Source organism: Histomonas meleagridis, assembly GCF_020186115.1.
Source record: "Histomonas meleagridis strain 2922-C6/04-10x chromosome Unknown contig_20, whole genome shotgun sequence".
Classification (NCBI taxonomy): domain Eukaryota; phylum Parabasalia; order Tritrichomonadida; family Dientamoebidae; genus Histomonas; species Histomonas meleagridis.
In genome coordinates, this window is record NW_027150805.1 from 1,122,352 (window position 1) to 1,145,148 (window position 22,797).

The 22,797-nt window shown below is 28.2% G+C and overlaps 9 protein-coding genes across 9 annotated transcripts; 4 read left to right on the forward strand and 5 right to left on the reverse strand.

Moving 5' to 3' along the window:
• Positions 1-2,056: 2,056 nt before the first annotated feature.
• On the reverse strand, positions 2,057-3,361 carry GO595_002929 (cytoplasmic dynein 1 intermediate chain; the record flags this gene model as incomplete). Its single annotated transcript, XM_067915893.1, has 1 exon — positions 2,057-3,361. One exon carries the CDS (start codon positions 3,359-3,361, stop codon positions 2,057-2,059), a length of 1,305 nt encoding a protein of 434 aa, XP_067776730.1.
• An 8,148-nt stretch (positions 3,362-11,509) lies between these two features.
• GO595_002930 (ras-related protein R-Ras2) lies at positions 11,510-12,094 on the forward strand (the record flags this gene model as incomplete). The annotated part of the gene is made up of 1 exon (XM_067915894.1): positions 11,510-12,094. One exon carries the CDS (start codon positions 11,510-11,512, stop codon positions 12,092-12,094), a length of 585 nt encoding a protein of 194 aa, XP_067776731.1.
• Positions 12,095-13,152: 1,058 nt separating this feature from the next.
• Positions 13,153-13,533, reverse strand: GO595_002931 (uncharacterized protein; the record flags this gene model as incomplete). The annotated part of the gene is made up of 1 exon (XM_067915895.1): positions 13,153-13,533. The coding sequence occupies one exon, from the start codon at positions 13,531-13,533 to the stop codon at positions 13,153-13,155; it is 381 nt and encodes a 126-aa protein (XP_067776732.1).
• A 115-nt stretch (positions 13,534-13,648) lies between these two features.
• On the forward strand, positions 13,649-13,969 carry GO595_002932 (putative vacuolar ATP synthase subunit G (VMA-10); the record flags this gene model as incomplete). Its single annotated transcript, XM_067915896.1, has 1 exon — positions 13,649-13,969. The coding sequence occupies one exon, from the start codon at positions 13,649-13,651 to the stop codon at positions 13,967-13,969; it is 321 nt and encodes a 106-aa protein (XP_067776733.1).
• Positions 13,970-14,020: 51 nt separating this feature from the next.
• On the reverse strand, positions 14,021-15,082 carry GO595_002933 (putative serine/threonine-protein kinase WNK11; the record flags this gene model as incomplete). The annotated part of the gene is made up of 1 exon (XM_067915897.1): positions 14,021-15,082. One exon carries the CDS (start codon positions 15,080-15,082, stop codon positions 14,021-14,023), a length of 1,062 nt encoding a protein of 353 aa, XP_067776734.1.
• Positions 15,083-15,195: 113 nt separating this feature from the next.
• Positions 15,196-16,350, forward strand: GO595_002934 (Kelch motif family protein; the record flags this gene model as incomplete). Its single annotated transcript, XM_067915898.1, has 1 exon — positions 15,196-16,350. The coding sequence occupies one exon, from the start codon at positions 15,196-15,198 to the stop codon at positions 16,348-16,350; it is 1,155 nt and encodes a 384-aa protein (XP_067776735.1).
• Positions 16,351-16,465: 115 nt separating this feature from the next.
• Positions 16,466-16,828, reverse strand: GO595_002935 (uncharacterized protein; the record flags this gene model as incomplete). Its single annotated transcript, XM_067915899.1, has 1 exon — positions 16,466-16,828. One exon carries the CDS (start codon positions 16,826-16,828, stop codon positions 16,466-16,468), a length of 363 nt encoding a protein of 120 aa, XP_067776736.1.
• A 3,413-nt stretch (positions 16,829-20,241) lies between these two features.
• On the forward strand, positions 20,242-20,592 carry GO595_002936 (Multiprotein-bridging factor 1; the record flags this gene model as incomplete). Its single annotated transcript, XM_067915901.1, has 1 exon — positions 20,242-20,592. The coding sequence occupies one exon, from the start codon at positions 20,242-20,244 to the stop codon at positions 20,590-20,592; it is 351 nt and encodes a 116-aa protein (XP_067776737.1).
• Positions 20,593-20,939: 347 nt separating this feature from the next.
• On the reverse strand, positions 20,940-21,530 carry GO595_002937 (flavodoxin family protein; the record flags this gene model as incomplete). The annotated part of the gene is made up of 1 exon (XM_067915902.1): positions 20,940-21,530. The coding sequence occupies one exon, from the start codon at positions 21,528-21,530 to the stop codon at positions 20,940-20,942; it is 591 nt and encodes a 196-aa protein (XP_067776738.1).
• Between the last annotated feature and the right edge of the window lie 1,267 nt (positions 21,531-22,797).

A 22,797-nucleotide genomic window follows, 5' to 3' on the forward strand; every position in this document is an offset into this window, starting at 1 on the left:
GAGGTCTTCCAGTTTGGATTCCACTCTTCTTCAACATTGTGATGTTTGGTATTAAATATATATATTGAAAGGTGGAATTCTATAGTGGAAGACATTGCGGTTGAATCTCACAAAATCACTGTTTGTATAAAACAAACTAATAAACGGCATTGGTCAAATGAAAGATTTTTCAAAATCTATTCCTATTGCGCAAAGATACGCATACATCAGACACGTTTACATTACGCTGGGTGGGAATATAAACCTGAGTCAAAAAGTTTTGAATATTTCCAAAAATACAATATATAATTCATTATCAAATCTAATGCCAACGCAAAGAATTTATGAGAAAAAAATTAAAGATGTTCATTCGGTGTACATTCACTGCAGAACAATTGAAGATCCTCATATATCTGGTGAAAAATTAGCTCATGAATTATATGAATATTTTGGATTGAAAATTTCAGGTAGAACTGTGAATAGGCATAGAAGGGAAAATGGTCTAATTTACAGACCACCAATTCGATCTGTATATATCACACCAGCTGCAGCTCAGAAAAGATATGAATTTACAAAATTTCATATTGAAAATAATACAAATTTTTTGAAAACTGTGTTTACTGATGAATCGTGGTTTATTTTGGGATGAAATAAACGCTGGGTTTGGGTTGACAAAACTCAGATAACCAATGAAGTTTTATCGAATCAAAAATCGCATTCACCAAAAATTATGATATGGGGTGGCATTGGATATCAATTTAAAACGGACTTGGTAATCATTGAAGGAACACTGAACTCAGAGAATTATATTGAACAAATAATTTTTGGTCCTAATTTAATTGAAGAAGCAGATAAAAAGTACGAGATCGGCGAATGGACACTCATGCAGGACAATGCTCGTCCTCATATCTTTAAAGAAACAATGTGCGTTTTAAATGAATTGGAGATAAATATTTTGAAAGATTGGCCTTAATATAGCCCAGACTTGAACATTATTTAAGTAGTCTGGGCAATTATGGAAACCAGAGTAGAAGCACTTCAGCCCAAAACCATTGATGATTTGGTAAAAATTGTAAAGGATGTTTGGGAAGCCCTCCAATGGCAGACGATATTGTCATGAGTATTCCAAAGTCGCTGAGAATTGTAAATTCCACCCCATATCGAACGATTTTTAGACTTTATGGAGATCCATATTAACTTTTTCAATGATTTTCAATGAAACCATTTTGATTTCAATGAGACATATTTTTTGAACTTTAGAAAGGAATGTAAAGTTGTGAAAATATATGTAAACATATTGAAAAATAGCTATTTGAAAACAAAAGGGTCCAACCGACGTGTCTCCCACTATATAATATAACACATAATTTTGTGAGAACTTGGCCATCTTTTCAATGGGGTAAATACATGTAATTCCATTGAAAATAATGTGAACGAACAAATCGAACTACTACATTATTTTCAGGCAAATATATTTTATTCTACATCGCCTAAATATTAAAATCCAATTCAAAATTAATCACAGTCAAAGCCTACGACGAATGTATTCATTCGATAACAAAATTTTTTTTTCGAAACTTTATTTATGAATATTTATTGCAAACTATATTATCTTTTCCCATAATTTTCTCACACAAATATGACGTCTTTCTTAAAGGCGCTCAGTTTTAACAATCTCAAGAGATTTAACATTATTTAATTATCATTTTCGAAAAAATCTGCTTTTTGCAATAATACTTTTTTCAACAATAATCATTGATTAAACTCCAATTGGAAAACATTTTTATCAATGCCAGATAAATATTTCTATAAAGAAAAAATGATAACAAACAAAATCATTTAACTCAGGAAACACTCACAATTTCCCCATAAAACGTTTCAATTAGTAATGAATAAATCCAAATAATATAAATAAAAAAATAATAAATTTCTCAGGAAAAACTAATAACATAAGACAAAACAAAATTTATTTTTGTAAGTCACAACTCTTCAAACAGAATAAAAAAAATTCATAAATTAAATTTTTATAAAAAATCATTTTCTTGTTCATATACACATATAATAAATATATAACATATCAATTCTCGTGTGGGAATCCGATCAAATGATAACTTCCATCTGTGCATCCAACGCAGAATATTCCGCCGTCGCTTGAGAACTCTTCGCAAACAGGCACAGCTGGTAGCGCAAATGAACTTTTTTCGCCTTCATTCATATTATACAATGTAACTTTAGCATCGCCGCGCATTCCGGCAATAACGCCATTAGCATTTGGCACCCATTCGCAGCCAACAAATGCATCGCCATTTGTTTCGAATGTTCGAACTGATGATTCATTTGACCAGATGCAAAGTGAACAATCCATAGATGAGATTGCTAGTGCGCTTCGTGACGTCTTGGTCCCGTGTTTAAAGGATAAACCTGTGATGGGACCATCAAATGATAAAATTTTGGTCGATTGAGATCCTTTGTTAATTGAGCGTTGAAGAACTTGGCCATCTTCAAGGCCAATAAATAGCTGCGAATCACTAATACATGCTACTGTAGGTTGGATATTTGAGATGTGATCATCAAAAATTGGTTTGGTCATTGCATCAATATCCCAACAAAAAATGGTACCGTCAGAAGCCACTGAAATAAATTGGTTTTGGACAGTTGGGAGTGTGGAAATAACTTGGGAATAATGGCTGGGATTATAACGAGGAGTTTCAATGATTGGGGTGCCCTGTGCACGTTTATCGAATAGGAAAATTCGTCCAGAAGAACTTCCAGCGATGAGGACGTCGCTAGAGCGTGGGAGGAACTTGACTGTTGTGGGCTGGCATGAGAGCTTTAGTTGCTGGAATTTGTCTGGGGAAAATGAGGAATGAATGTTAATTAACCCTTCTTTGGTACTTGGAACTTGTCGAAGCGAGACAGCAAATTGTTGGAAAGACCAATCAATAGAAGTGGGAAAATATCTGTTGTCTAATGTTTTCGACCAAAATATTGAATAATTGTTTGATTTGTATATTGGTACTTGTGTGGGTTCAGAAGTTTCTTCGTAAGCGATGTCAACTATGCTTGTGGGGGACTCTTCAATTTCAATGTGAATTATGGGCTTTTCTTTGACTTCGATTTGTGGTTTTGACTCAGGTATTATGTCAACTTGAATATCTTTTGTATATTTTGGGATAACTTTTGGCTCTACTGTTATTTCTTCGTTAATGATCTCAAGAGAAAATTGTTTTTTAGAAATATCTTGATTCGTCGAATCTCCAAGAATTTTTGGTTCTGGGGAAATTGTAAGTTCTTTTATTGCATCACATTCCGCGTTCCTCTTTTTTACAATTTCTTCACGTTTTTTTTTGAGTTCTTCAAGTTGTTTTTGTAATTTCTCCATCTTTATGACATGTCATGTGACAATGTTGTGCTTGCAGGTATTCAATTTGTAATACAAAAATTTATATGACTTCTCTCAAATGGGACAAAATTCGTTTGATATAAAATTCTATCCAAAGTGATCATTGGTAATGAGAGATGTTTTGAAGAAATTCTAACCTATAGGTGATATAAAATACATCAATGTTCAAAATATCATCAGAAAATATTTTCAATCAGATCATATTTTCCTAAATAAAAAGTAAAATATTTTCGATTCAATTAACAATATAATTACTAATTCATATCATATATTTCATAATGTTTCAAAGAAATTTAATTTTTTTATTCAGTTAATTCATTATTCTTTACCATTAATTATTATTTTTTCTCAAAACAAGAATTTTTTCCTGAATGTTATTTTATGTATTGTGGTTGTTGTTAATTATTATCTATTTCAAACACAAGAAAATCAAATTAAAATTAAAGTAACTGATAAATACATCCAATTGGTTCATATTTTTCGTAATAAACTGAAAAATATTTTTGATTTATTTAACGAACTTATTCCAGGTTCATTTCAAATTTATTATTATATTTCAAAGAAACAAGACTTTTTTATTTTTTTGGTTTCACGTTTTATAGCATTAATTATATTTTTAAAAAATTTTCTTTTTCAAAATATGAAATTATTTTTGAAAATTATTTCAAATATTTTTAAAATTTTTTATTGTTTTTCTTTTCAACAAAAAAATATAATGACTCTAAAACGAAATGAACATCGAAATATATTTTATTTCATTATTTTGATAATATTCTTTAAACATAGTTATGAAGTATATAATTCTAATACGCAAACACTGACTATTGCAGATTCAACAGATTTTTCACTTGTTTCACAATATACAATTAGACATATTATCATCGAATCACCTATTTACCAAATTCCATCAAGTGCATTTTCTAATTTAGAGACATTAATTTCTGTTGAAATGAGCGACACAGTTACAACAATTGGTACATATGCATTCAATAAATGTTCAAATTTAACAACGATTATTCTTAGTCAAAATATTAAAACAATTGATTCATTTACATTTTTAGGATGTTCATCATTAAAACAAATTACAATTCCAGATTTAGTTACAATTATTGGTCAATCAGCATTTCAAGAATGTACATCATTATCAACGATTCACATTGGTACAAATTTAGAAACAATTGAAGTTACAGCATTTCAATATTGTCAATCATTACGAAACATTACACTTTTATCAATAATAACGATTGGATCGAATTCATTTCAACATTGTTCAAGTTTAGAAACAGTTATTTTTGGTGATAAATTAAAAACTATTGAAGATTTTGCATTTTCAAGATGCATTTCATTAATTAATATCACACTTCCATCATCAGTTACAACGATTGGAACTAATCCATTTAGTTCATGTACAAAACTTCAAAATATTCAAGTTTCATCATCTAATTCAGCATTTGGTAATTATAATGATGATGGAATTCTTTATGATAAAAATATTATAACAATTATCTCATATCCGATTGGGAAAGAAATTGAAACATTTGAAATTCCAAATACAGTTATAACTATTGGAATTTATTCATTTTATTTATGTTCGAAATTAAGAACAGTTTTTCTTTGTGAAAATATCGAAAGTATTGAAAGTAATGGATTTTTCTGAATGTAACAATCTTCAATGCATTTATTTTTTATGGTAAAACAGAACCAAATATTCAAGCAACATCATTTTCTAATATTGACGCAAAATATGTTATGACAATGGATTCATATTCAAGTACAACATTTGGCACATTAAGTGTATTTAAAGGAACGATTATTGATGGCTGTGCACCATTTCCAACAAATACACTCACAGATTCAAAAACATATACGCAATCAAATACATATTCAAATTCGAATACATATACTCAATCGCATACATACACACAATCAAACACATATACAAATTCAAATACATTTTCACAATCAAATACATATACCAAAACAAATTCTTTTACAAATTCAAATACATTTACTGATTCATTTCCATTTAATGCAGTTTTATCACATTCTTTTGTTTTGACTTATTCATTCTTTTATACAGAAACAATTACTTTTAGTAAATCTATTGCATATACTGTTTCACTTTTCATTATTAATAATTCATTAAGTTTTATTTCTTCATATATTTTATATTATGAATATACATTCATTATTTATTCATATTATTTTTCATATTATTCCAATTTTTTAACAATTATTCAACAACAAGAACAACAAACACAAACAAATGATACACAAATGATTATTATTATTGTTATTATTTGTGTTGTCATTGTAATAATATTAATAATAATAATTGTTCTTATATTTATTATTAAACGAAATCAACATAAACAAAATATTTTAACGAATGAAACAGAAAATGATAATAATTATAACGAAGAAAACGCGACAACAGACCGATTTTATATTGGGATGTCTAACAAGAATATTGAAGAAGATCCGTTTGCACAAGATTTCAAAGAAGATAATCAAATTATTAATATGTAAAAATACAAAATTAATCTGTTTAATATTATTCAAAATTCAAAATTTTTAATTATTTGATAAATATCACTGATAATGAAATTCTTGAACAGTATAATGAATTTTCATTCAAAAAATAAAAAATTTCTGGAGTACTCTCAAATTCTTCTTTCACATTTTTATACGAATTACTCAGCATTTTTTGATCTTAAACATATTAATCTTTATCACAATTTCATTTGGTTCCAATATTTTATAAAATATCATTTTTTTATGATAGTTGATAAATTATTACATTTTTTAAAATTAAAACTTAAACATTATTTTAACGATGTATTTCTAAATCTACAACACATATAATTTTCAATATACTTGAGTTATATTATATTTATTTAAACTACCAAAATTATTGATTTTGTTTGATTTAATATGCTAAATAATTTTTAAATCAATTTTAAGCCAAAAGAATCATACTAAAAATCGTCTTACACTTTTTAGTTCTTATACCGGTTATTATGCCCACCTTCATAAAAACAAAATTTAAAATAGAAATACCTTCAAAACAGTCGAATGTGTTTAATTTTAATTATAAACATTATTCTTCATACAATTTATTGCAAAAATCATTAAAATCATAAAAATCCGTTTGTAAAATTATAAAATTGCTGCGGCATAGTAAATTATAATCATGTCTTCTTTTCAAGCTAATAATATCCAACGTCCCAAAAATAATCAATAATGTAAGTGCAAAACTACAAATTATTTTGATTTTTGTAGCTTTTTATAAAAAAGAAATGAACGTCAAAATAAATTAAAACTTTTTACAAAATGCTTAAAAAGTTTTTAAAGATAATTGTTTTTTTACAAAAATATATCCATCTAAATTTGAGTTGATAATTTTGCAGTTGATCAAATCCCAAATTTGATTGTAACAATTAATCTGGGAAATTCAGATTACTTTTTTGTTTAGTTTAATTGCAATACATTGAAGTTGCGCCATCTCTCCTAAAGTTTCTAAACCCTTCGCGACTGATTTACTTAATGAGTTAAATGCTACAACAAAAGTTCAATTATGTCAGCATTAAGTTATCAAATATTAATGTTATACCAAACACATAAAATTATGATGAAATGTTGGTTAGTTTTTTACCAGAAATTGTGCAGTATTAAAAGAACATGGTTCAAAAGCACGTGAAGCGTCACCGAATGTATAATTTCATACAACTAGGACAATCATTAACACCATACATATCTGTTGGTATAGCATCAAATTCAAGTAATTTTGAAAGTGATACAATTGATTGTATAAATTGAAAATATTAATCCTGAAGACAATTTTGTTTGATATGTTTCAATGCTACTTATCCTACATCAGAAGTATTTCGTAGTGCGTTCCAATTATAGAAAACATTAATTTCTCGATTACCGCAATTTATTGAATCTTCACAACTTGGCAATATGATAATACATTGGAATTAACTCTAGTAAAATGATAATTGGAAAATTAAAAGTAATGGCCATAAATTAATAGATCAGTATATATCAATGTTTTGCGTAGAGAAAGTTACTAAATGTTTCCCAAGAGACTTTTACTTAACGCAAATCAAGAAGTTAATTAGAATTCAAGACGCTTAACTGATAAAAAAGATGAAATGCAAAGTTCCGATGATAATAACATCGAGTTATATATAGATATGATGGAGATGTACATGATTCAAATGACCCACGAAAATTGTACAACGAATAATAAAACAACCACAGAATCTAGAGGACGAAGGACTCGAATTCGACAAAAGATGTAACATGTATTGAAAGAAGTGCTGAAGAAAAATCAAAAAATGAAAAATGATGACAACGAAAGTGATGAATCAGATGGAGTAAGTGAAAGAGCAGAACATATTAAGAAGAGAAAATTGAAACAAAGAACAACAAAAGAAAAGTATTGAGAGCACATTTGTTTTATGTAACAATCCGTCCACACATTCCACTTACTGAACTAATTTTTTAACTTAATAAAACTTAATTTTAATTTTTGAATCAACACTTAATTATTTAATTTTATTGCATTTAATGAATGCCATTCATTAACGATAGATTCAACTTCCATCCGAAATTAAAAATGGTTTTATAACTTTTTCAGCATTTTGTTTAATTTCCCACTTTTTGAATGCACACGATCAGTTTACATTAGAACAGAGCTTCAAACAATCCACCATTACTTTTTCTCTGGGTTGTTTTGATTAACTTTTTTGATACAGATAAATTTCTTTTTGGGTTGTCTATTAAATGTTTATACTCGATTGGAAAAAATTCATGCATAAGAAATTTGATAATAATTTCCAGAGATTATAAATTAAAGATATTTTTAGATATCTTTTGAATGCATTATATAGCTATTGATATAAAAGTCAATTTATGATTATAATATACATACAGATGATCAAGAGGTTCACACTTTTTAAGGTGCATAAATTTCAACTTTTTGACAAAAAACCAAATATCTCGTGTCGATTATAACCGTTTTTCGCACAAATTACAACCGTTTAATATTCGACAACAAAATGACTTTGACTCAAATATCGCCTGGCAAATCAGTTGAATATAAAAATTTTTGCCAATTTTCTTGAATCATCAGATAAATAATGCATAATTTCATCAGAAAATCACATTTAGTATCCATTATGTATGATGCCATTGGTTGGAGTATAGTTGGAAAAGATTTTCAATCAGATCATATTTATCGAAATAAATCGAAAAATATTCTTGATTTATTTGATGAACTTATCCCAAGATCATTTCAATTGTATCAGATTGTTTTAATAATATTCAACTTTTTAATTTTTTTGATTTTAGTAATTTCATTTTATATGATTTTTCTATTTCGAAATAAGAAAATTCTTTTTGATACAATTATTTTTCATATTTTTCATTATTATCTGTTTCAAATTCAAAAAAATCAAAAAATGTTTAAAACAATCAAAATATCTATAAAACGAAGTGAACATCGAAATATATTTTATTTCGTTATTTTAATAATATTTATTAAACATAGTTATGAAGTATATAATTCTAATACACAAACACTGACTATTACAGATTCAACAGATTTTTCACTTGTTTCACAATATACAATTAAGCATATTATCATTACATCACCTATTAACGAAATTCCATCAAGTGCATTTTCTAATTTAGAGACATTAATTTCTGTTGAAATGAGCGACACAGTTACAACAATTGGTTCAAATGCATTTTATTCATGTTCAAATTTAACACAGATTATTCTTAGTCAAAATATTAAAACAATTGATACATTTACATTTTCAGGATGTTCATCATTAAAACAAATTACAATTCCAGATTTAGTTACAAGTATTGATCGATCAGCATTTCATAATTGTACATCATTAACAACGATTCACATTGGTACAAATTTAGAAACAATTGAAGATACAGCATTTCAATATTGTCAATCATTACGAAACATTACACTATTGTCAATAATAACGATTGGACCGAATTCATTTCAACATTGTTCAAGTTTAGAAACAGTTATTTTTGGTGATAAATTAAAAACTATTGAAGATTTTGCATTTTCAAGATGCATTTCATTAATTAATATCACACTTCCATCATCAGTTACAACGATTGGAACTAATCCATTTAGTTCATGTACAAAACTTCAAAATATTCAATTTGCATCATCTAATTCAGCATTTGGTAATTATAATGATGATGGAATTCTTTATGATAAAAATATTATAACAATTATCTCATATCCGATTGGGAAAGAAATTGAAACATTTGAAATTCCAAATACAGTTATAACTATTGGAATTTATTCATTTTATTTATGTTCGAAATTAAGAACAGTTTTTCTTTGTGAAAATATCGAAAGTATTGAAAGTAATGGATTTTCTGAATGTAACAATCTTCAATGCATTTATTTTTATGGTAAAACAGAACCAAATATTCAAGCAACATCATTTTCTAATATTAACACAAAATATGTTATGACAATGGATTCATATTCAAGTACAACATTTGGCAGATTAAGTGTATCTAAAGGAATGATTATTGATGGATGCGCACCGTTTCCAACAAATACACTCACAGATTCAAAAACATATACGCAATCAAATACTTATTCAAATTCGAATACATATACTCAATCGCATACATTCACACAATCAAACACATATACAAATTCGAATACATATAATAAGTCAAATACATTTCCACAATCAAATACTTATTCAAATTCGAATACTTTTAATATATCATTAACATTCACACAATCGAACTCATTCACAAATTCGAATACATTTACAAATTCTCGAACATTTACTTCTTCATTTCCATTTGGTGCAACTGTAACACATTCTATCATATTTACATTTTATTTCACGATCACGCAAACGCTTACTCTACATTCAGAAGTATCAATCATTGTATCTCTTTCTTTAATTAATTCTTTATATATTTATATAACAACAAATTCCATAATTTATAAATATGTTAATTTTCATTACACTTCAAGTATAACATTTTATTCTGACTTTTATACCATTTTATTCCTCACAGAAAATCAACGAAATAACACAATCAAAACAGGAGAATTAATTGGCATCATATGCGGCGCTGTTTTTGCTGTTATTTTGATCATTGGTATTATAATATTTTTGGTGCGCAGGAAGAAAAATCAAAATATTTCAACAAATTCAAAAGATAAAAAACAAAAATTAAGTGACGATAAAACAATTCAAGAAGTTGTTGATGATAATATCGAAAAAAACGTATTGAATGATGCTGATCAATGGATTTAATCGATAAAAAAAATTTAATGATTTTTGTTTTTGTTTAAAAGATACAAAAAACAAATTAAATCCAAATCATATTCATGTAAAATTAAAAATATTTTGTTAAAAATAAATTATTGTGTTCCAACAATATCAAAAAATCAATTCAATATCATCTATAATAAAAGAAAAGATGATTAAACTTACACTTCTTTTATATATTTGCTCTTTATGAATAAATTATTTAATTCAAGTTATAAGCTTCCAACGTTTGATATAAAAATGAATGATTAATAATTTATATAAATTTCTTCTTTTTATACACGGAGGTTGTCATATTCCAATCCTGAAAAAAATTAATGATATCCAATAGAAATGCTAATATATTTTCCAAGATATAAAAAAAACCTGATTAAAATTTCAATTTTTTTGTTTACACACTGTTTTTATTTAATAGAAGGTTATCTATTAAAATATTACTGAAGTATTATTTTTATCATTTTCTATACCAAAAATGAAAAGGATTTAATATTATATAAATAAACTTTTAGTAAGCAAATAATTATATGATTTGACCTAAAATTTTTTTTGGTTATCCTATTATTCTTGAAATGATCCATTCCTTGCATAATTTATGCATGAAATTTTGTCACTTATTGATCTATTCAAAGAGCGCTTTTTTCATTAAATTTTAAAGTTAATTGAATGAACGGAATTTATGAAACGATTAAAAGGTATTGAAATTGCCATTACAACAAAATGACAAGAAACCACTTTTTATTTAAAAGTCAATTCAAAGCTTTACGATATTAAAACTTGGGCGATGGCTCAAAAAAATCAAAATCCCCAACTTGACTACAAAATTACTGTTTTTGGTATGGGTACTGTCGGGAAGTCGTGTATGCTTATTCAATTTATACACGGATATTTTGAAACAGAATATGACCCAACGATTGAAGATAATTATAAAAAGGCAGTAAAGGTAAATGATAGAACAATAATGCTTCATTTATTTGATACGGCTGGGCAAGATAATGTTAAAGCGCTTGTAGATCGCTATGTTAACTTATCTGATGGATTTTTGCTCGTATACGCAGTTAATGAAGTCATGTCGTTTGAAAAAATAGAGGAATTTTATGACACTATTGTTCAGGTCAAGGGTGAGGGAGAAAAAAATATTGTTCTATGCGGAAATAAATGTGACTTAAAGGAACAACGTCAAGTTTCAACAAAAGAAGGGGAAGAATTTGCACAGTTCATGAAGGCATCTTTCTTTGAAACATCAGCTCTCACAGGTCAGAATGTCGAAAATGCATTTGTTGAAATAGCCAAAATGATTTATAACAAAAGAGAAAAAAATGCCTCCAAGCCACCAGAACCACCAAGAAGAAGGTGCGTCCTTCTTTAATAAAGATATCCAAGCTCTCAGTAAAATTCTTAAGATGAGATCTATCCATAAATTTTGTTATTTATAATAATATTATGGTGAGAAGTATATACTTTGGTGCTTGTGAATTCTTTCAAGATTATTTTGTTTGAGTATATATTTTGTGAAATTTCTTAATTAGAAATTTTTGTTTTTCAATTAATTCATCCTTACTCTTTTAGACATATAGTTCCTAATTTTGAGCTATCAATTAGATTACATATTGAAGATTTCGAATTTTAAATGAAAAAATAAGTAAACGGTTTCATTAATGAGAAATTTTCCAAAACAAATTCCAGCCATTGCATTTTGGATTGCTTTTATTGCTCCTTCAACAGGTGTTTTACATTCCTTGTTAATGCACAATTTTGATCAGATAGATGATACAAAAATCCCATTATTATCATTTTTATTACAGAATACAACTTCATATAATTTTATTAAATTTTGTAATGTATTGGGTGTATTTTCAATGTGTGTCATTGAGATATATTTTTTCCTTTTTTTAAATAGTTTTAAAAACAAACTTAATGTAGGATTTTATCAACTTACTTCTTTTTTCTTTATAATTCTATCTACATTTTCTCTTACAACATTAACTTTTATATCACATGATCAGAATGTAAAATTATGGGAAATTACCGCTTTATGTTATTTTATTTCCTCAATTGCATTCCATTCTATATTTGAAATTTTCATGTCAAAGCTTCGAAAAGCACAAACAATATCAAAAATCATAACAATTGCAACTGTAATAAGCATTATTATGTCAATTATGTTATACCCAGCTGCAAAAGGAACCAAAAAATCAATCCAGATTGTTGCATTTTTTGAGCTCATTGCATTTCTTTTAATACATTTTAAATATATTGTTGTTGTTATTTAAAAATGTGGGGATGCTTTGAGATTTTTTTAAAGTTAGAGATTTGAAATTTGATTAACTTATTTTTTTTCTCCTAAAAGCGAAAATAAATTATTTTAATTGTGTGTTTCGTTTATTTTTTTATTTTATAAGTATAAATTCAAAATAAAACAATTGTTTAATTATCAACATCAAAATTTTGGCAAAGATCTCGTAACTGGAGCTTTATTTTAGCTATGTTAACGATGTAGTGAAGACATTTTTCGAACTCTGTTTGAATATTTGTTAAACATGTATCAGTTACTCCTAAAACGACATAATGATTTGGATTAGTCCCTACCTCTGATTGCGTTGTAAAAAGTCGACGTGTTTCTTGTGATGGACTTATTAATAATTCCGGACAAACAATTCCTGTTGATCTTCTAGCTGTTTGTGCTTCTTCAAGATAACCATCAACGATTGAAGATTGAAGCGAAGACATAGCTCTTGCGTATTCTTGTAAAGTATCAAGTAATTGTAAAATTTTTTTATTTTCTTCTTGAAGTTGTTCCTCAGACATTTTTTGATCGTCAAAAAAACTTCCGTCTCATGACTTTTTCAAATGAAATAATTATGTCAAATAAATGTATTAAAAACTTTATGTCAACTTATCATTCTCAACAACAAACCAAAACATGGATCAACAAGTTCAAGCCCTTCTCGAAGCTGAACGCAAAGCCAAAGACATAATACAGCAAGCCAGAGCCGAACGCGATGCTATTATGCGTCAAGCACAAGCCGATGCACAAACTCAGATAAAAGAAATATCAGAAGGCTATGAAAAGAAACTTCAAGACCTCGATTCCAAGATCCAAAAAGAGATATCTGAAGCCACCATTAAGATGGAGACCGAAACCAAGCAAGAGTTAGAAGAATTCCAAAAAAATTTAGATTCCAAACTTGAAGAAGTTTGTGCTTTACTTGTTAAAGGCGTCGTCACAATCCCTGATCAATAAACACAACTCCTATTTTTTCAAGTTTTTTTTTGTTTATTATTCATTTTTACGTTAAAACATTGTTAAATTTCTCCTATTTCGACTTCTTATTTTTTGCCTCATTCGAATCCTTGCAGCCTTTTGCTGCCGCTTCATTTCCTCTATCTCGGCGGCATGGCGCGCTAACAATGCCATATATTCCGGATTATCTAATGGCTCAGGGAAATCGACTTTGAGTGGCTCATCTTTGCCTTGATCATAAGTGTCGTCGATCGTCGACTCCTCTGCGGGTTGGTCGAATTCGATGATCAGTGAGTGCTCTAAGAGCTGCGCCGCTGATGGGCGAACTTCGGCTGGTAATAAGCAGAGGGTTATGAAATCGGCAATTAATGAATCATTAACTTTTGATAATGCAACTGGTAACCCGCCGGAACTAACTTTGAGGTATATGGCGCCCATGTTGCTGCATTCAGAATACGGAGTTTCCCCAGTGACCATTTCTAATACGCATAAGCCAAACGACCATATGTCGGCTTTCGTCGTATATTTGCCTGTGTAAACTTCAGGGGCTGTATATGCTGGTGTGCCTAAACAGGATACCGCTTCGCCTGTTGGAATGGCTTTAGATAATCCAAAATCACCAATCTTGACAATACCTTCACTGGCATCAATAAAAAGATTGTCACACTTGAGGTCGCGATGTATAACGGGTGGTTTGTGTGTATGCATATAATTAAGCCCTTCAAGAATTTGTTTACACCACTTGGCTATGACTGATCGTGTGGGTGTACGTACAACATCATTGACATAAGATCGGATGGTGCCATTAGTAAAGAATTCCGTAATGAAAACTAATACATTACGTTTTTTATCATTCCATGCATCAAAAAGTCGTAAAATACGAGGGTGTGAAAGATCGGCCAAGAGCTTAATCTCATTGTATATTTGATTAGTTTCGACTTCGGAGAATCTGTCAAGACGAATTTCATTCCATGCAACTTCAATACCTTCTTCTTGATCATATGCACGATATACAATTTTATATGACCCACTACCAATAACTTCGCAACGACGATATCGATTGTTAGGATCTCGTATTACGTCTCTTGGTTCTTTGTTGAAATTGTTGTGCATTATATCTGCCACTTTTCCAAGTATAGGGGCCGTTAAAACCGGTAAAGTACTTTTGACGATAGGAAATTGAGCAGTTTATATTTTTATTTACAAATTACCATAAAAAGGGCTGAATGATTCCGCAAAATAGCAGTACACCTGCAAACCAAACTACAAGAAGAGAACAGACCAATAATAATGTCTCGCCAACTTTACCTTATTCTTGGAAAAAATATGTCGAAGGAATTCACGGAACCCCACCATATGAAAGAGCTCATCATTCATCAATAATTACAGATAATGATAAGTTATTTATTTTTGGTGGACATGATGCATCAGGAAATATTTTAAATGATCTTGCCATTTTTGATTTACAAAAAAATTGTTGGGATAATGCAAGTGTCAACAGATTCGTTACTATTAAGAATCGAAAACTTCAAGTTATTGATGCCTATTCTAAACAAATACATCTTAACTCATCACAAGAACTCTCAACTCCTCCATTAGGTCGTGCCTATCATACAGCTGTTTTTTCCAAACCCAACATGATAGTTGTTGGTGGGTATCCCTCAGGTGTTGATTGTGATATCTATTTTCTAGATGTCATGACACTTACATGGTCCAAATTTAACATGGAAAACACTCCACCTGAAGTACGTACCTCACGGTCACAACATTCTGCCTCTATGTGGAATGACAAAATGGTAGTTTTTGGAGGAATTCATGGTTCTACTCCCCTTAACTCATTAATTATCTTCGACACCATTAAATTTAAATGGCTTGTGTTGCCTAATAACTTACCTCCGACATACGCGCACAGTAGTTTTGTTCGCGATGACATGTTATTTGTAATTGGCGGTTGTACTTCAAAAGGCAACAACAGTTTTATGGCGGTTTCGCTCAAAGACGGGACGACGTTAGCTACGTCCAATTATATCCCCAAGTTTAACTTGAATTCGCGCTTCCTTACTTCTGTTTATGATAAAGAAAGTGGACTTGTATACATATTTGGCGGATATTCAGTTAACGCAGATAATGAGGAAAACGGTTGTAATAATACTTTGTTTATTGTCGACATGAATAAGAAAAAAGAAAAATGTATAACTTCTTCAATGTTTATATCAAGCGAAGAATACCCTCCTCCAAGATGTGGACACTCAATGAATTTATATAAAGGAAAATTAATAATGTTCGGAGGATGTGATCGATTACCATTGTTAAATGGCGAATGGGTATTTTGTGACTTCTCTCATTTCATTTGGGCTTTCGAACAAAACCAAGAAAATTAATTTTAGAGAATAAATATTTATGTAAATAAGAAATTTTTTTTTATTTATATTTCCACTATCTTCAAGTTGATCAATTAATTGTGCTAAATCAAAATCGCCATTAACTTCTTCACCATTACCATCTTTCGATTGATTCATATTTATGTAATTTAGATTGTTCTGAATCAGGATCATCTAATGGATTCGATTGACCTGATATTAATTTTTGTACTAAGTTCGCAAATAATGCTTGTTGTAATAAGTCATGAACTTCTTCTTTATTATTTGGATTCTTCTTTAATGTATCTTTAAGTTTTTCTAATTTTTGTAATGAGATTTCTTCTGGATTACCATTAATAGCACTAATTAATGTTTCTAATTGTGAATGTGCTAATGTTGGATTTGATTTCATTAACATTGAGATATCTCCAACAAGATTAGATAACATTGATTTAACTGGATCTTTATAATTCTCATTAATATATTGTGCTAAATTCATTAATATTTGTGGCGTTTCTTTAGCCTTTTCTTCATTATATTATATTGCTTAAGTTTATCAAACATAGTTAATAATGATGAAGATTTGATTTCTTCCGGTGGTATAAATTCGAGTCCTTTCTTAAATGATTCTTGTTCTTGTTGAATTCGTTGAGTAATTTTTTCAAGTTTATCAACAACGTCTTTATTATTAGGATCATTACGATATTGTTCGAATAATTTCTTAAATTCATCAACATCTTCTTTAAGTGCATTAATGTTCTTTAATAATAATGGATGAATAGATTCATTCTCTGATTGCATAACATCGATAAACATCTTCTCAATTTCCTTACATATCTAAGAAGTCAATAATTGTCAATTAGTTCGACTTTTTTACAAACTAAATGTTCTAACTCATCAAAATACATATTTGGATCATTAAAAAGAAATTTCCAACTTTATATATCAGAGAACGAAGATGTTGTATAACAATTTTGTTCTCTCTTTAAATGAATACTGCAGTATAAACTGTTCGTATCTTCTGTGTCTCGATTTAATGACATATCTACGTTATGCAAGAATCTATGATCAATGGAAGTGAGAAACATTCGTAATTTAAATGGCGTTTGTGGGGTGGATAAGATAGTATTGATGTTATCGAAGAATCGGACTAAAAAATGTTTGTGCAAATTAAAATGTTCTTAAATAATTTTTTGTTATACCATTTCGAGTTTAACCCAATCGAATAAATGATAGATAAAGAATGGGATATTTCATAAAATAATGTGAATTACATCTTAAAATATATTTTGTTTATATTATATTTATAAAATGAGTGCGTTTCTATAGAAACATTTTGTTTATTATTAATCGATTTTAAATAAATTCCTATTTTTTTCGAATGAGTGAAGTAATTGTTCAATTTCTGTATGACCTTTGAAGGATGCATACATAGTTGCCGTACAAAATAAGTTGCATAATTTTCAGGTTTTATTATGAAACATAAAGATATTAAAATAAAAATCATATTAACTAAAGAAATATCTGTGGCATTAATATCAATTTCTTTTTTTCTAGAAGTAGTTTTACGATATCAATGTAACCATTTACAGATGCATTCATAAGTGCCGTAGAAAATATTTTGAACATATTCCAAATTTTATTAGAAAATTTCGTATTACTAAAATTAAAATTAAATAAAACAAATAAATATCTTTCGCATTTACATCAATTTCTTCTTATTCAAGAAGTAATTTAACTATTTCCGCATGACCACAATTAGATGCATACATAAGTGCTGTATAATATGTATTATATAATTTCCAAATATTATTTAGAAATATCAAATTATTAGAATAAATTTTAATAAAAGCATTGAATTATCTTTAGCATTAATATCAAACCTTTTTTCTTTAAGGATCAATTTAGCGATTTCGAAATATCCTTTTTCAGATGAAAATATAAGTATAGTTTTAAATAATTTTTATAATTTCCCTAAATTATTTTGTAATATAAAACCACCAAAACAAATATTAAATGAAATAAATAAATATCAAAACCATTAGTATCAATTCCTTCTTGTTCAATAAGTAATTTAACTATTTCTAATTTACTATTAGAAATTGCTAAAATAAGTGCAGTATAAAGTGTTTTATATAATTCCCAAATAATAAATTCAAACAAAAAAAAACATTAAAACAATCATTAAATAAAATAAAAAAAATATTTTTAGTGTTGATATCAATTCCTTCTTGCTCAAGAAGTAATTTAACTATTTCTGTATATCCATTTTCAGATGCATACATAAGTGCTGTTTGAAATATTTTAAATAATTTCCAAATATTAATTTGAAATATAAAATTATTAAAATAAATATTAAATAATACAAATAAATATCTTTAGCATTAATATCAATTCCTTCTTGTTCAAGAAGTAATTTAACTATTTCTGTATATCCATTTTCAGATGCCAAAATAAGTGCTGTTTGAAATATTTTAAATAATTTCCAAATATTATTTTGAAATATAAAATTATTAAAATAGATATCAAATAAAACAAATAAATATTTTTAGCATTAATATCAATTCCTTCTTGATCTAAAACATATTTAACAATTTCAATATTTTTAGATTCTACTACAAATATTAATATATTTTTTGGAATTTGCATTTTCTTAAGAAGATATTTCACAAGATATAAATTTCCAATTTTTACTGTTACGTTAATCAAAAATTTATCAATTTTCATACCTATATCTTGTAAATATGAAAAAATTTCATAATTATCATATAAAATACATATTTTTCCTAACTCTACCAAAGTACAAACATTTAAATTATAAAATGTTATATTTTGATAATTTTCATATAATTCTTCCAATTTATTTTCATAAATATATTTAAAGAGATCATTTTTATGGAATTTAATAGCTGCTTTATATGCACCTTCAAAAGATGAATTATTTTGTTCACATAAATGAATGATTTCTTCATTTCCACCTGCAATTGCATATTTACCCGTGTTTTCTAATTCTGAACCATTCATAAGTAAATATTTAAAACATTTTACAGATCCAAAAAATGCTGCATAATCAATTAATGTAACATTTTTTGAGTTATAGATTAATGCAGCACTATTATTAACAAATGAACATCTTTCATAAAGTGATGGTTCAATGTATTGATTAAAATCAAAATTTGTTTGTGATGATATTTCTTGAAGTTTTTCGATATCATCATTTCGAATTATTTTTGCAATTTCATTTGGATTATGTCCTTCTTTAATATATTTCTTATGTAGTTCCCAATTATTTGCTGAAAATTTATCATAATCATAAGAGAAATAATATCTAACATCATATATGGTTCTTTTTAATTCATCTTCTGGAATATAATGAACAAAATATGGAAAATCTAAATATTGAACAATTTTTGAATCAAGTAAATCATTTTCAATCATGTGTTGAAGAATGAAATTTGATTCTTCTTTTCCATTCTTTCTAAGAAGATTTACAAATGCATTAAATATTTAATTGTTTTCTTCTAAAGATTTGATTTCTTTCAGAAATTTTATATATATTTCACAATCAAAATCTATTTTTAAAACAAAAAATGTAAACATAATATGGCTGACAATTGTATTAAATGATAATGGATAATTATCATCAAATTTGTTTATTATTAAATTTGCTATTTGAGGAATATTTCCTTTATTCAAACTGAAAATTATTTGCTTAATTGACAAAAGCATATCCAATTCCTGCATTTTAAGTCCTGGTGATCTGTTTTTAGGGTGGGCGAATAAAACGGTTATGTAAAAACACTTTCAATTCAAATCATCAAGATTTTCATTCAATTTACCATAGGTTTGACAGGCTTTGTTCGGACAATTTTTGACTCAAAAAACTGTTTTTTGTCGATTCACTTTTTTTTAATGTCTGACCAATTTTATGACCCAAGAACTTTCAAAAAGACAGCCCCAGCTCCTGGTTCTGTTGCTGCAAAGAAGGCTGCTGGCCAAAAAATATCACGCCCAAATGCTAAGGCTAGAGCAATGAATGAAATCGATAATAACACAGAATGTTTCGAAGTTAAAACAGTCGGATTTGAGTTTGCTAACAAAATGAAAACCCTCCGTACCCAAAAGGGATGGACACAAAAAGATCTGGCCTTACGTGCGAGTGTAAAAATTGATGTTGTTCGTGATTATGAAAACGGCACAGCTATTCCAGATAATAGGATGATCAAAAGGTTTGAGCAAGTCCTTGGTGAAAAACTCCGTTGAATTTTTTAAGATAATTTTTAATTTATCTTAATGCCGAATAAAACATCAATTAAGCAAAAATTTTTGTTTTTGTTTTTGAAGTTTTTTTATAAATTGGATGTTGCTTCATTTGCATAACGCAACAGATGCTTTGCAGAAACGATAAATACGATACGTACAGAATTTATCAGTTTGTGTAGTTTATGGAATAATGAATAAATTTCACATGTTAGGGGAAACTTAATGATTCCAAGTTTTTTAGGCACCATAGTTCAATATATTTCTTGTACTCACTTTTTCCTTATCAGGTGATAAAGGCTACTCAAAACATACGGTTATCATACGATTTTAAAAATTTTATTTCTTGTTTACTTTGTTGCTAACTTGACGCCAAGATCAAATGCTTGTTTAAGAACTATTGGATCATGGTCTTTTACCCACTTATGGATTTTATCCATATTGAACATTCCCATTTCATATGGCTTTGCATCTGGAACAAGAGCCTGACTAACGTTAGCGACAGTTGTGCAAGGACCAAAAACGTTTGATAGTAAATCTGCGTTATGGCCAAGTGTTTTTGTGTACACATTTTTATATGTTTCCAAATCGGCACCAAGGGAAATAAGAAGCCCTGTTGGAATTCTCTTACTAAGTTTCAAATGGCGTTCACCAATTTCATATCTAGTATTACTATATATTAGTCTTTCAAGAAAAGCATAAAACGTGGACGAGAAGTTTCCCATATACACAGGTGTTCCGATGGCAAATCCATCGCATTCATGAATTTTTTCTAGATATGGTGATAAATTATCTTTTTGGTAGCACTTAGCTGGTGCTCCAATTTTCTTGCACTGCAAGCAAGAACCGCATCCTTTAAATCCCAAATTAAAAAGATCAACCATTTCAACATTTGCGCCTTTTGATTCAGCACCTTTTTTCACAGCTTCAAGCAATTTCATTGTGTTTCTATTTCGTGCAGATGTGTTGAACAACATTACTTTTGATGCAAACCTGGGAGAGCATGCTGAAGAAAGCATTTTTGATGAATGATCACAAGTTCACATGATCGCAAATTTTCAATGTCGTGGTAATCTATTGAAAAAATACTATGTAAACCACACAAAAACCAAAGGTGAAGTTAGTGCGATAATTATAATTGGAAGTTTTCCCAAAAAAATATGTTATGTATTATAAACCAAATTAATTAAACAGTTTGATAAATATTGATTCTAAGTCAGCTGCGAATACGATGTATTTTGTTTTCTCGTTGTTCTCTCAAATCATGTTTCACATTTCATACTTTTGTTTCAAAAGTAGTAAAATATTTACAGTTACTTAACGACTTTTCTTAACTAAAATCCTATGCGAAGGGATTTTTATAATATTTTGATATAAGAAATTCTAATTAAAAATGATGTCATAATAATGATAGAAATAGGTTTATATTTAAAAATTTAATTACCAATTCGTATAACAATAATTTGATTTTTAGCATGCCACATCTTTGTAATGAAATAATTTTTAAATACATAATTTTCATTAAATGCAAATGTTATCACACAGTACTATGTGATCAAAACAAAAACTATTAAAATCTGTTAAAAAATTAATATTGCAAAAGAATTTTTTCACACCATAACTTCTTTTATCAATATCGAAATCGATTATTTTATCATCATGTCAAAAGATCCATAAACTACAGAAAATCACTTTCAATTCAATATTTTCTGAGCTTTAAATGATCAAAAAAATTAATCGTGGAGGATCCAAAAATTGTTCTAATTGGCAATACCAAAGTCGGTAAAACCGCTATCACATATCGCTTTACTGAAGGGAAATTTGGTCAGTTTCAGTCTACTATTGTTACTGATATTTTTACTAAAAAAATGATTATTGATGATCAAACTATCAACATAACGTTATGGGATACTGCAGGAACAGATGAATATAGATCCCTCATTAGGTATGAGTTATTATGAGACGAGTGCGCTCAACGGGGATGGTATTGATGCTCTTTTTGAAAATGTTGTTTCGCATTATTTGGAAAGATTCAATAATCCAGCTCCACAAAATCAAATTATACCAAACAAAAAAAGCAGTTCTGGTTGCTGTAAAAATTGATAGATTCGGAGTCGATTAATGCTATTTGAATTTTTTGCAGATTCGAAATCGGAATAAAGATTTTTTCTAATTCAATTTTTTTATAAAAATATTTGATCCTAATGA